We start from the raw sequence: 15,220 nt of genomic DNA on the forward strand, positions 1-15,220 counted from the left end.
TAAATCACAAATTCAGAGACAGTTCCAGAGCTCCCTTTAGTTTTTGCTATGATGACAGGATTATTCCTGTTATTCTCACATTACTGTCACAGAGTCTTTATAACAGAAACATTAGCAAAACATTTTCAGTAGGACTCTTAACAACCCTTAATTAAACAAGGGCACATGACAGACTCAAATCTCTAGGTTATTTTAGGTGCATTGAACAGTTCAGAGGCTCACTTTAAGAAAATATTTAGGATCTGGGGAATTTTTTTCTCACCCACTCTCTCTTATCATTAGCCTCACTGACAGGTCTTTTTCTCTTCCTCCAGCCCTATGCATTCAACTGTATAAATTGCTTTATCCAGTTCAGAACCTCATTGCAGCTTTGGCTGCAGTGCAGGCAAGGAGCTTGTCACATAGAACAATGTCTTCTCATTGCTTCAAGGCAAGTTGGAGAGCATCTGGGAGGCTTAGCTGTCAAGATTGTTGTATTTTCTTTTCCCATGGTTATCTGTTTTGGAGAGTCTGGAACGTCAGTCTTTCTTCAAATATCAGACACCTCAGACTCACCTGATTCTTTTTTAATGAATTTTAAATACTCCAGCCTCCAAGATTTACAGAACAATCCGGTCTGAGGCTCATTAAGACTCAAGTCCACTTCAATTTGAAGCAAGTCCCTAAAATGCAGTTATTCTTAAGCAAGCAACTTAAAAAGTGCTCACCATTCTCCACATTACAGACTGTTGTTGTCTTTCTGCAGAAAAACAGTATGACAAACAGGTTTTTAAATTCTCAACACAGCCTTATCACACTGAATGGTCTTAAAACAACTTTTCCATTGTTTTAGTAGAAGTCATTACAGAAATTACAATTAGAAAAAACCTCTAACACAACAAAGCCAGCTGCTCAAACAAGAATTCGTTGGAAAAATGCAACTAAGAACTGCTGCTTTTTCTTGGTATAACCTAAAACCAGATGACTTTCCTTGCTCTTGGTAACATAGCAGGTAGGGTCACTTTCCTGTTTCAAACTGGGTCATGCATCACCTGACTCACTTCTGAAATCCTGATAGAGTAAAATTGCACAAAAGCTTACCAAAAAGAAACTATTTGACCTATTAACCTATTCCTAGGCCAGCTCTTCTGTTCTCACAAGCTTGTTCCTCAGTAGCTGCATGTGATGGACCATCGTACCACTGTAGTACTCATTAGCCCACATGGCTTTTACAGCTGCCACAGGCTGCTTGTGGATGGGATTTTGTCCCCCTGGCAGCAGTCTGACTCAGCCATGTAGCTCATAAGCCCACATAAAGGCTTGAGGGTGTTACATTGGTCAATAAAAAGAATTACTACATTAAAACCCCACTGCTCAACTTGAAAAATCCCTTGTGCCAGTAGCTTTGTAATTTGTTCAGGTGCTTTGGCAGAAAACATCTGATAGAAGTTGCTGGCACAAATGAAGGAGGGAATCAGAACAGACTGCAGAATGTCACCTGGCACAGCAGGGGGATTTTCTTTTGCATATTTAAAAAGATATTACTATGCCAGTGTATCTCATTGTTATTCTGATATGCCCTTATATTTATGTGAGTTGCAGTTAGGAAAATGCTAATGACACTAGTGATGTTCTGGTTATTTAGGTGCCAAAGGTGGCATTCCAGGCACCTGAGTGTGGTCTCAGTGTGTGCCTGAGATTCTTTGTCACCAGTGCTATACACAGTGCATGTAATATTCCAAGTATATAATGACTTAATGCAGCAGGATGCTGACCACTCCTCCCCTCTCTGTTTTTGCTGAAAGACAGATGTACTCGTGCCACACTGGAAAAACTGAGCCCCTATTCTGTTGGATTGAGCCTTATATTAACCTACTATAGTTAATTTTGTTTTAAGTGCAGTGGTGTAGTCATACAGCTATGCAGCCTTACAAAAAAAAAAGAAAAAAAAAAGAAAAGAACAACAGGCCCAGTTTAAGAAAATAAAGATTGGGAACCCCCATTTTGTTAATTAATTGAGGTTAATTGTCAGGAACATTTAGGATTTAAATGTCCTAATATAAATTCCTAATTCAAAGGGTGACAGCCACATAGCAGTGTGTTATTACAGATAAGGCATTAGAGTAGGATTCAGGCTATTTGGATGCCATTGCTTTTTTTTTTCATACTAAATTACTGCTTTGCATGGGACCAGTGACTTCCCATTTGTTCGTCTGTGTTGATCTTGACTGGGAATACTTTTGTAATGAATAAAATAAGAACAAATATGTAGCTCTTTACTAGAATTGAAAATGGTATTATCATCCAAAAGACCCAACATAAATATCCAGGTTTCAGGGCAAATTGGAAACTCAGTGCTCCTCTAGCCACACCATCTGCTGAGACCTATAGGCAGAGCTTGACTGGCATAGTATCTAGAGATAAAACAATTTGCAGCATAGGGGGATAAAAGTATCTCTGCAGTGGACAGATTAAGCTGCTTTTTTCCTCATTCTAATCTGTTAATCATGCACAGGGCTTAAGTATAGCTCAAGGCAGACCAGACATTAAATGATTTAATTTTGCACTATTTATTGAACTGGATTTAATTTGAAGATAGGTTGTTATCCGCTGCTCAGCAGCTTTTAAAAAAAATGAATGTCCATAATGAGATTTCTGCCATGAACCAGTGATTGTGTGTTTAAAATGGGTCACAGGGGGCTGGCCTCTCCAGGCTCCTGAGACTGCAGCAGCATTTTCAACAGTCATGCGGGCTAACGTTTGCAGAATTCACATGAGGGTCAAATTTGGGGGAGCACACCATTTAAAGTACTTCTCATCCCTTTTTTTTGTTATGTGTAAAAAATAAGAGATGGGGGTCAGTAGCTTAAAGCAACTTCAGCCAGCACAGAAAGCAGATAATAAAAATTAAAAGACGGAGTCATGCTTGGAGGTGAGGGGATGAAGTGGTAAATCTAAGCTCAGCCAAGAAGATGGAAGCCAGGGGCCGTGCTGGCCCAGGGGAGAGTCTGCAGCAATTCCTGAGGAGAAGGGGACAGGCTCCACTTTCAGCAGCTGAAAAGGGCTGAGATGTTAAGAATGTGTAAATGTGGTCCAGCACCTGTAACACCTGTAATTGCTGACAGCACCACAGCAAATCCAAGAGGGAGAGAAACAACCAAACGTGGAACTATGCTTTGGAAAAAGATAGAAAAGCAGCTACATAATGGACACTATTAAAGTGTGGCTTCTATTATTTTAAAAATGTTTGCTGTTATAGTTTTTGGAATGCTGTGAGCTCCACCTGCAATGCTTTCACCAGCAAAGCCTTTACTGAATTTTTTGTGTGTGTGTTTGTGTGTGCGTGATTTTAGAGTTGAGTGCACCAAACACCAGAAGATTCACTGGTCAGGCCTGGAGACCCTGTGCTTGTTCAGGGTAGGGTCAGATGTTCTGAAGGCACTGCAAGATACAGAACAGTGTATTTTGAAGTGACTGGTATCCACTCCGTGTCCTTGCTGATGCTGTGTGCATGAGTTCATGTTCCTGAAACTTGCTCCTGACTCACATTGGTCCTGCTATGTCATCTGCTGCTGTTCCTTAACTCATCTCACACATAGGGCTTGGAATTGCTGACCAGCAGCAAAGCCTCTATGCTCCTTCAGGGCAGTGATCATTGGCTGCAGTGAACATTTCTTTTGGCTGGGAACATGAGGAAATACTTTTGTAACAAACCAAGAAATGAAACAGGACTAACCTAGAACATTTAAGTAAATAGGTCTGTTAGATCATTTACTCCCTTGCCACATAAGCTGGCTTGCTTTATTTAGCACAGTGAAAGACAAAGGTATTAACCTTTCATGATTACCTGATCTAAAACTGGATAGCAAAGCAGAGAATCAGATCTCTCATTAACTGAATATATCAGGAAAGCAATAAAGAGGTTGAATATAAAATTGCCAATGCCAACCTAATGCATCCATCTTTCTCTCTCTACTTGTTTCTGAGTAAGACAGAGAGTACTTTCAATAATCACCAGGAATTTTTATGGTTTGTTTTTCCTTCTCCTCCTTCTCTTAATTTCCTCTTAGCCACATTCCTGACTTGGTAAAAAAATTATTCAGATAGTAAATGTACGGTTTGGGGATATGAATTGGAAGGGAATGCTAACCACCAGAGGGGAAACTGTGTTGTGGAGATGAATGCATGCCTCACCTCACAGCCCAGAGAGGGCTGTAGCTCTTCAGTATGGTAGGTGGGTTTGGTTGGGTGGGGGAATTAGGGACACAAATTATTTATTCTTTGTCACTGTACTGCTAAATATTTTCCTTGAGTTTACTGATAAAATCCTCAGGGGTAAAAGTGTTGGAAAGGTAAAGGGTATATAAAGCAATATAAACTCTTTTCTTCTTCTGAGCAGCTATTAGTCCAAGACAGCTGCCATGGATATCCATCTGTCCAAGTTACTTGCTGCTACTTAGCAGTGTCTTGGACATGTGAAAGGTTACTTCCAATTTCTCCCCCCCAAGTTAATAGAAAGTATGGAGAACATCTAAAGCGGTTTTTTTGGGTGGGAATTATGGCCATTGTAGGTCAAGGTGCTCCTGGAGAGCCAATGATGATTACTAAGGGTATTACACTGCCTCTGTAACACAATCAGCCTATGGGCAGTTAGATGCTCTTATCTGGCAGGAGTGGCAGAAAAGCGCTTCCTTTTCCTCACACCTCCCTACTTCTTCACACCCTATCATCCCACTTTAATCTCTGACTCATAAACAGCTTGTAGGAGATGACTACACTTACTCCTCTGAGTTCATCTATTTGCAGAAATTAGTGGCAAAACGAGACTTTCAGGCAAATAGGGTGACATTTTCCCAGCTAGTTGCTTCTTTGGTCATCACAGTCTCCTCAGTAATATGTTTTTTGGTTGGTTGGTTGCTGTTGTTTTTTTCCAGGCCTCCATCTTTGCCATTTCCTATGGCAGCTGAACATTTATTCTCTCCAGATCAAGACACTCTGTATTCCTCAGCAGCTCAGACATCAGTTCAACATATGTTGGTCTGGTCACACAGGGATGAAAAAATTATTATGTAGTAATTGGCTAGTTCTCATAATGTAAAAAATTGCTTATTTACTTCCCAAGGGCTAGTTTCATGTCTGTCTGTTCTTAACAATGACTGATGGCACACAGATCAGTATCTTAACAAAATTAGGGTTGTCTGTAATAGGACCAACCCTTCAGTAAGTATTCCTTTGCTTTCCTGACAATCTCTTAATGAACTACTGTATGTGTACTATCTTGTATTTTTTTTACCCAGACAGTAAATGGAGCAACAGTATAATTGACTCCTCATGGCTGTCCTGTTATCATTTAAAATGCTGTGAAAGACTGGACATTCAGCTACTTTGGGCACATGCCTTGAGGGGCAGCTGCCTTTGGCTGCTCCAATTTTACGTGTTGGCATTTTGCCTGGGGTTCACAGAATCACAGGATAGTTGAGTGAGGGACCTCTGGACGTCCTCTAGTCCAACGCCCACTTCTTCTGACTTGGTTTTATACATCTATGTTGGAAGCATTCAGAGTGAGCCAAAAACTCAGCCTACTCTTTACAGTCAATGGAGGGAAAGTGCCAAATTCAAGGTGCAGATTGTTTGATCAACTGCAAATACCAGTTTTCAAATGGGATGAGTCATGCCTAGAAACATCTGCTGCTCCCCATGGACTACAAAGAGCCCAATGCCAAAGCAGATGTCTGTACTGGGAATGTTGAATCTGAGCAGCCTCCTCTCTCATCTTTGTATTTGCCTTTTACAGTTTCCTGACACAGCTCTGTACACTCTTTGTGGTCTTCCTCCTTGCTGCCGAACACAAAAACTTCACCCATGAGGATAGGGTAGAATCTGCACTGTCCTGTATGAATTAGTTCACATTTTTTAAGTGTTTTGAAATTCCAGCTAAGTTATGAAGGCAGACTTTTCCCACTGGGCTGACACCCTTAGACTGGAAGGTGCAAGATCCTCTTCCTGCCCCCAGGCAGCCTCTCTGACTCCTGCCTACACGAGTAGCAGATGTGACATGAGAGACGGATGTCTCAGTCTGTGCAGCCCAATCTGAGCTACTGCTGGATTACTTTTGAGACCCCACTTTGGTAAAGCAAACCACTCCTCAGCCTCTCCCTGCTTGCTCCCCTTCCCCTCCCTCCCCTTAACTTCACTGTGTTTTGGACACAAAAATACAATTTGAGCATTTGGTTAAAACCTGACAAAAAGTTACATCTGCCCTCAGTTCATCTTCTTTCTCAGTGTTGAGCTTCCTTATCTTAGTTCAATGATTCTTGGAAGCTGCCCCAATCTATTGCTGTCTGCTTCTTGGCCTACAACTTCATGGCATTGCTGGCAGATTTTCTTGTTCTTTGTTACAGTTTTTCACTTTCCACCTCTTTTTTTTTTTTTTTTTTTTTTTTTTTTTTTTTTTTTTAATGTTTCATGTCATATTTAGCCAGTATTAGGCTGGCTTCTCTCCTAGTTTGACTTGCTTACAAGGCAACTCTTCCTCTTTCACAGCTTCTGCACTGCTTTCTTCCAGAAGGCAGCAGGAAAGACTCAAATTTAGTCATGTGTGCCTTAATACCATAGGTGAAATTCAGGGGAAGTTTGCTACTTTGCTCACCCCCAAAGAACAGCCACCTGAGCTATTGCCAGCTCATGTTGAAAGTGTTTTCAAACCGAGTTGCATTTGTCACACGATCAGATGAATAGTAAAATAAATTAAGAAACTAGCCAGTAGATTCAGAAAACAAAAAAAACCAACAGAGCAACCACAAACTTTACTGGTTAACTGTGTTTGGAGCAATTCCCAAAGTCCTCTCCTTGTTTTGTTCAGCTAGGAGCTGCTGGGACACGTCTGTGGCTGGTTGGAGCCAGAAGCTGATTCCCTTGACAAGCTGTATGCCCTGGCACTATAATCTCCCCTGCTACAATTTGCTGTTTACAGCAAAGCTCTGCCAACAAATTTCTCAGCACACTAGCAATTCTGCTGAATATAAACACACTTTTGGAGACATCCTGTATCCCACAGCCATGACACTTCAGTTTTAAATAGGATATGAATGTATGACTCCCCAGTTTGTGACACAGGACAGGCAAGATTAGCTTGGGATCGGCCACCATGCTTTGGAGAGTCCAGGCGGGCCACCTGGCCTGCCCTCTGTTTGTATCAGCTTATCAATAAATACAGTTCACTCTTCTAATGCAAACACATTCCCTTTGACAAAGATATTAATAGAGACCTGAATTTAAGAGGATATAAGCACATACATTTTCTATATTGCAGGCCTCAACAGCTACTTCTTCTATGACTGTTTCAGTGCTAACAAGAAATATAGCTTATTAGTAGCTTTAGACAAAGACTAATTATGATAACTTGGGGATTGCACTGATTACAGCTTGCAGGATCCCATTTTTGCCAACAGAAAGATGACAGGTTTGAAGGGGCTTGTAACAATTTGGAGGTGGTAAAGTAAGGTGCTCTTTCTTAAAAGGATTAGGGTCTCAACTCAGTGTTATAAAGCAGAACTAAGTCCAATGAAATTATGGAGGTTTTCCAGTATCAGAAGGTAGTTCATGCATATGCAACCAGGCAGGGCAGGAATGCAAACAAGTTAAGCTCTTGTATGGCTTGTGGGACCTATAGGAGTACAAGTTACTAATATATACTAGATCATAAGAATAACCAGCAAAATACTCTGGAGCCCTCAACCCTTCTACAGCTTTTGTGCTGTTTATGGCAGCGAAAAAGGCATTTCAAAATTGTTAGGATCCATCGTGACAAATGATGGCAAAGCCAGACAGCTTAAATCCTTTCCCTGAAACCTTGCAGAGCTCAGTGTTTGCTCCTCTGAAGCCCTTAAATCTCAGAACTTTCCACCCATAAGTATGCTAAGGCTGTGCACAAGCAAGAGAATTTTTATTATATAAAAATAATCACAGTCAGGAACTTGCACAAAAAAACAGCAGGAAAAAATAAGAGATAACTTTGACAGAAGCTTATCCACATGCAACTCCTTTTCTTGTGATTTCCAGATGGCACCCATATTAGCTCTTATTATGGAAGTCATGTTGATGGTGTCCTAAATGTGTCTGTCAATCATCTTGCTGTGCTTGATGCTGATGTGGGCTTGCCCTAGTTAGAATTCTTGATGTTGTAAGAAGATCCTTCTTTGAGGATTTCCCAGGAGCATTTACTTTGGAATAAATCAACCTTTTCATTAGTCACCCTAGTGGCCTTCCATGTCCCCGCACCAAAAAAGTATGAGGTCTGCACTGAAAGCATGTATTTCTGGGAGGTTCTTAGTTTATGAAGGTTGTTTGTTACTTAGATATTGCTTCTTCCCTATGCAGAAAAGTAAAACTATTTTCTTCCTTTTCTTCTTCTAATACTTCTCTATGTATTCAGGTGTTTTGGAATGCATACAGCAATACACATGCTGTCACAAGTTATAACAAGAACCTTCACCTTTTCTGGTTTTAAAATAGGTTTTCAGTACTGTATGGCTGCTATTTTTTCTGATATAAACCCTAGTAGTTCTTTCACTGAAGGGTTCTCATGAGTCAATGCTTGCTCTGCTTCCACCAGCACTGAGACAGCACTGCTGGATTTCTGTCGCAGAAATTCTGCAAGTGGACAACAGTGATTTTTGTTCTGATGTATAATTTGCTTGAACTAGGTCGCCATCTAATAGTAAATTCATGCATAATGAAAGCTCTCTATTTTACCAGACATTTTACCAGTTTCCCTCATTAATCTCACATTTTTCAATTCAATTTTCACTACTGATGTGGTCTAAAGGACTTTTGAGGACCTGGCTTTCTTGTGTGTTTTGGCAAAAAGGTCACCGCATTCTTCAGATGAAGCTGATCTCTTCTTGAGGCCAGCTTGGCTTCCAAGATGTCTTTAAGCAGCAAGACTTGTTTCATGCAACAGGAAATCCTCTCAGCTTAGAGATGTTGGGTGAGGATGAAAATATTACGGCCTCCCTAGCAACCTAGGGTTTATCACTTGGGAATACTCTGCTAAAAAAACTCATGATTATCCATTCCCAAATCCTCCCGCCTTGACTCTGTCTTTTCAGAAATGCCATGCATGGTCATGGTGGGTAAACTTGGGTTAGTCCCATAACTCACATGCAAAATCATATAAGCAACCAGATAAACATTTTCCCACTACCACCAAACTTAAACACTTGTGGTACCTCAATCAGAGATCAGCTGAAGATTTCTAGTTCCCAGATCACCTGGATAAAAGGACTAGTAAAGCCTTCATAATTTATGTAATTTATGCTTGCTTAATATATCCAAAGGGATGTATTTGTTAAGTTCAGCAAAATGTGTGAGCCATATTGTAAGGCATAAAGCAAATGCTGATTTGTCTGTAAAACTGCAGTCATGATCTAATGCAAATGCTCCTTTTTCTATAGTGATGTGCTACCTGCACAAGCTGTGGGACTAAACTGCACGTAGGCACCAGTTCCATCCACACTAAGGCAGAAGGTTTGTGCAGTATCCAAGTGAGGGATTTGGTGCAGATTAGTTGATTTGAAAAGGAAAAATCATGAAGGATCCTCATCTTCAGCACAGTTCTCTGTACTAAAAAGAATGTACAGAGTTCTGCTTTTTTTGAACACACATCAGACAAATTGGCAGAGTTTTCATCACCGAGCTCCTTCTCACCAAGCACCCAACAAATACCTCTTCTCAGAATCATACCGCTAGGTTTATTTAGACTGCTCTGAGGTCTGCCTGCCTCTTTCACCATCTGGACTATCTCTCATCCTTCCAGATGCAACTGAGTCAAAACAATTCTTAGTAAAGCCCATGGGTAGCTCCTGAGAAACTTCGGAGCATCTGTCATTTTTCTTTCTTTTAGGCAGGGATATTACCAGTGTTTTAGGTAAGAAGACTGCCTTAATCTCTGCTTCTAGCTCAGATAAATGAACTTCTAGATTTCTTGCAATACTCTGAAGTGAAAAATTACTTCCAATTATTTCAACTTGTTTTAATCCAGCTTGTAATCATATTAAATTACCAGCGATCTCATATACAAAGTTTTTCACAATGTAGCCTATGATAGAGGAATTATGTAATTTGCTATATGTTCACTAGAAATGTTCAGCTCAAGGACAAGCTCAAATTAATTTCTTGTACTTCATTTATTCTTGAATGTCATCCTTACACTGTGTCTTCCATTCTATGGCTGGAAATCAGATTTAAACTCCACTACCACCACTGGAGCCCCAACTACAAGCTGCAATTCCATTACTCAGCTGAATAAATCAAGTTGCCCTTAACAATACTAATGTTGTCACAGCTTGGAGTGGGAAACCACTCCAGTCCAATAGACAAGACATTGCTTATTCCAGCACAGCACCCCAAATTATTTCAGATTTGCTGATTACCTGTACATCAAGGAGCTAGTAAAGGATTCACCTAAGCATAATGCCTGGAAATAATTGAACACTATGGAGAGAAACATCTGGAGAGGTATAAAGAGGTGTTTTTCAAACAGCACCCCTTGAAAACTTCTGAGGGCCATTCAAGTCAGTTGGACCTGGTAGTATTTTGTTCCCCTTGCATGGCTGCAGAGGACTGCAGGAGGTGGAGGGCAGCAGAGGACCAGCCCTGGTGACCAAGGTGTGTTTGGGTGCCAGGACAACTGCTGCTCACTTGTTGCAAATATGACAGGGAGTGCTCACTGGTTGCATAATATCAACTACTCCTAGCCCTCTTACCTGTTGTCTTCACTTATTAGATTCTTCTCAAATGCAGATGGGGCCAATAGCAAACACATGCTTTTCATTTCTGACTGGTCCCTCTACTGTATATGAGAAACAGTGGCCAAGGACTTGATATCAGTATGCCAGCTAATGTGAATGGTGAGGGTCATGGAGCTGTGCAATCTACAGTAGCTGAGGATCTCTCTGGAGCTCTTTTTTACCCAGGTGACTGACCGGACATTTTCTGCCATGATGCATGCCCTGGCATGCTTTGCTGCAGTTCTGCCAGTGCAAGTAAAACTTGTGGTGATACAGAAAAAGCCTGAGGAACATAGAGTAATTCTAGAAGATAGGAACAGGTCCATGCAAAGCAGTGGATAGAGGTTACAATTGGCACAGAATCACAGAATGGCTCAGGTTCAAAGGCACCTCTGGAGGTCACCTGGTCCACATCCCTGCTCAAGCAGGGCCATTTAAAGTCAGTTGCCCAGGACCATGTCCAGATAGCTTTTGAATATTTCCAAGGAGGGAGATTCCACAACCTCCTTGGTTAGCCTGTGCCAGTGCTTGGTCACTCTCACAGTAAAAAAGAGTTTCCTGAATGTTCAGAAGCAGCCTCCTAGTTTCAGGTTGTGCTTGTTGCCCCTGGTCCTCGGCACCACTGCGCAGAGCCTGGCTTTGTCTTCATTACTCCCCCATCGGGTACTTACACATATTGATAAGATTGTCCTAAGTCTTCTACAGGCTAAACAGTCCCAGCTCTCTCAGCCTTTCCTCACAGAAAAGATGCTCCACCCCCTTAACCATCTTCATGGCCCTTCACTGGACCCTCTCCAGTATGTCTACGTTTTGCTTATACTGGGAGCCCAACAGTGTACTCAGCACTCCAGGTGTGGCCCCACCAGTAGAGAGAAAGGATCACCTACCTTGACCTGTTGGCAACCCTCCTCCTAATGCAGCCCATACTCACTAACCTTTTTCATTGCAAAGGTACACAGGTGGTTCATGTTCAACCTGGTGTCCACCAGAACCCCCAGAGCAATGCTGCCTTCCAGCTGGAGTACCCCAACACACATTGGTGCATGGGGTTGTTCCTCCCTATTTATTGCAGGATATTGCGCTTTTTGAATTTCATGAGGTTCCTGTCAGCCCATTTCTCCATCTTGTTGAGGTCCCTCTGGAAGGCAGCACAACCCTCTGGCATACCAGCCACTCCTCCCTGTTTTGTGGCATCAGCAAACTTGCTGAAGGTACACTTCCCCATCACTCAGATCATTAACGAAGATGTTGAACAGGACTGGACCCAGTATCAATCCCTGAGCTACACCACTAGTTACTGGACTCTAACTAGGCTTTATGCCACTGATCACAGCCCTCTGGGCTCAGCTGTTCAGTTTCATTCTACCTCACTGGCTGCTCATCTACCCCATACTTCAAAAGCTTCTCTAGGAAGGTCTTGTGGGAGACAGTTTCAAAAGCCTTACTGAAGTCCAGGTAGACAATTTCTATTGCTCTCTTCTCATCTATCAGTACATGCCTTGAGAAATTTTTTATCAAGAGATTTTGAAAAGCAGATGCTCCACTATTTCATAGGTTGAAGAGTTTTACAAAGAAAGCTTATATGGCCAGATCCCTTTGTAAACAAGAGAAATCAGCATTTAAATCTGAGGATATGTAGATGGTCTTGAAAGCCCAGATATAAGGTATTTTTTCTATAACAGGGAAGAAGCTGTTATCACATTCTTGTTTCTCTATAGATAAAGTAATTGCACATCAGTGCAGCTGACAAAAACAGACAATCACTACACAAGTTGTAACATTTCTGCACGTAGGAACAGAATAACAACATGCTCCCAGAAGGATCTGTCATGGGTGAATACTTAAGCCAGTGCATTTACAATGAAAAAAAAATAAAATCAAGACAGTTCTAGAAGAGGAAAACATTTTTAGTTGGAAAGGGTACAATAAAAGAAGAAAGTATCTACATTTTTTAGCAAAAAGAAAAGCAGCATGTGGTAAAACTGTCTAAGAAAGTTTGATGGCTTCATTGGGTGGGAAAACTGAAGAAAGCAGAACCAGAATATAAATGGCTCCGACAGGCTCCACAAATTGAAACACTTGCTAGTATTTGTGAAAGTCAAGCTCAGTTCACACAGAGGATTAAATTAATGGTTCCTCAGACTAATCCACAAATAGGTAAGAAAACCTGGGGCTCAGGGCAACCCGACTCACCTTTTGGAATTATATTACTGAAGGAAAATGCATTATATCCAAGTAAAATTTCAGAGTAAAGCATCATTATTTCAGCAAAAAGGCTTTCCACAGTTTCAGTTTCACTAACCCACAGCCTGACTGTGGAGTGTACCTATTCAGTAACACCAGAGATGTCTCAATATCCTGACAATTTGCTGTTGACAGTGAGATAGTGACCTGGGATGCAACATGATTTCTATGTTCTGTGACTGAGTCTTCCATGGAACCAAACAGGTGGAGGTAATATAGTGCTACCACTAGTGCCCTGGTGGGAAGAATCACATAAACCTACACTGAACCTCACAGACTGTTACCCTCTATTTATGTTATTTAATCTGTTGTTCTTTGGTTTTTTTGCAGTCTCATGCTCAGCTATGATTGTTCTCCGTTTTCTTTATGTGCTGGTTGCATCCCTTAAAGTGCCCAGTAAGCATATCTGCTTTCTATCTCTTTCTTCATCCATCATGTCATATATGTTTGTGGGGTTTTTTGTTGATTTCTAAAGAAGACTTTACAAGTCTGTAAGGTTTCAGCAATGTGCATACCTGAAGGGTGACTGCTGGCCCACCTTGTCCTTTGAGGTCTGTAAGAAAAAAAACAACACATAGTCAGAATTTCATCTAATATTCTACCCTGTAGTCAAAATAATGCTTTAGGTGCATCAGAATTGTTCAATGATCTTTGCTGAAGCTGGTGATAAAGGAGTAATTAGAAGATTGGCAGTATGCATTATGTTTCAATAGACAAATTACACCCCTGAGTGGAAATTTAACTATACATTAAAACCTAAGTTTTAAGCAGGACTTTGATACAATAGCAAATTCTTCAAATTACACCAACAGTCTTACTGTCTTCTTTTCAGTTAGCCAGCTTGGTACTCTTACAATTTCTTTATTGGCACTTCTCTATCCTCTTCTTCCTTTAGGACAACACCAAATCTTTATTGGCCTCCCAGAAAAATCTGTTGGATTTGCAATTAAATGATACTCTTAACCAAGGCCCTGAAATGTCTATCTGAACATACACCAAACGAACAGGAAGTGCAAACCATTATAAATGGCAGACTAAAAGTCAGTTTCAACAGCTTTTGAAACCTGTCCCATGTTACATTTAGTTGAGAAACATCACCAGATGAAGAACTGAGAGTAAGGAGGTATGGCTGCACCTCAAACACTATTGCAGTAGAGAGTTATCAGATGACCTCCTTCCTGTTAAGGATGAAGATCAGATAGATCATTTTCCTGTTGCTTTTCAGAGGTATTTTTGTGTAACTTCTGGTGTAAATCATGAGCTTATAGTCTCCTCTGGTATTCAGTCACTTGGATTGACTTTTGCATGATCCTAAGGGACGTGATGGGAGACCTGACTAGTCTCATGCATGAAGCATGAACCTCACGGAGCTGGCTTGTCTAGTGGTCCACTGCAGTCTGTGACATTTCACCTCATGCATTCCTTCTCCTGTCTTCGAATCCTGCTTGACAAACTGTCTCATCAGTTGAGGTTGAGAAGCAAGGGAGAGATTGCCTGCTCAGAGCAGTCTTTCTAAAGAACACACACTTCAACAAAAGACTTGCATTGTAATTCCTCCTCCAATTTGTGACTGGACACGGCTGTTTATATGACATTACAGAAAGGGACACAACACCCAAATATGACCTAATCCTACGAGCAAGGGAGATCTAAGTTGAAAAACATCTAGTTCATATCAGTGTTACCTAGAAGGGCAGCTGGGTGGGAAATGACAGTTACCATATGAAAATCAATAAATATGAAGTAAACTATTAAGCTTCCTAGCATTAAATCTTATTTTTTAAAACATAGTTTAAATCTACCTTTAGAGAGGGGCCTTGTGCCTTCTCCCTGCCCAGTGCTCCCTCCCCCAGTTGAAATCACATACCAAGCCTTGCTACTGTAAACTGGTAAAACAAAAATAGAAATGAAGCTTATGATGAAGGAAAGGGAAAGAAAAGGGGAAAGATTTGGAGCGTTAAAGGCTTTTATGACTGAGGCAGCACAGATGTTATACATTTTTCCCAGCCCTTGTACCCTGTTTTGAAAACCAGCCACAGATTTCTGATTCACCAGCCACAGAGGGTGTATTATCATTGCTTGGGGGCTTTAGGGTGTGTGGTTCTTCCCTCACTTCTTGATGCCTCCAAACAAATAGACCCGTGAATTGACCTGCATTAAAACTCCTGCCAAAACAAAGACTCTTTAAAATCTGGATCAATTCCCCA

At 41.1% G+C, this 15,220-nt stretch overlaps 1 protein-coding gene across 1 annotated transcript in view; it reads right to left on the bottom strand.

The window, feature by feature from the left end:
* The window catches only part of LOC127383076 (translation initiation factor IF-2-like), a 29,836-nt gene that overhangs the window by 12,521 nt on the left and 2,095 nt on the right, over positions 1–15,220 (bottom strand). Inside the window, exons 2-3 of the mRNA XM_051615504.1 lie at positions 14,816–14,899; positions 13,529–13,566 (exon numbers count right to left, since the gene is read on the bottom strand). Of these exons, the coding sequence (XP_051471464.1) occupies positions 13,529–13,566; positions 14,816–14,899 (122 nt within the window). The remainder of the gene's footprint in view (positions 1–13,528; positions 13,567–14,815; positions 14,900–15,220) is intronic.

This window comes from Apus apus, chromosome 1 (genome assembly GCF_020740795.1).
Source record: "Apus apus isolate bApuApu2 chromosome 1, bApuApu2.pri.cur, whole genome shotgun sequence".
NCBI classification, from domain to species: domain Eukaryota; kingdom Metazoa; phylum Chordata; class Aves; order Apodiformes; family Apodidae; genus Apus; species Apus apus.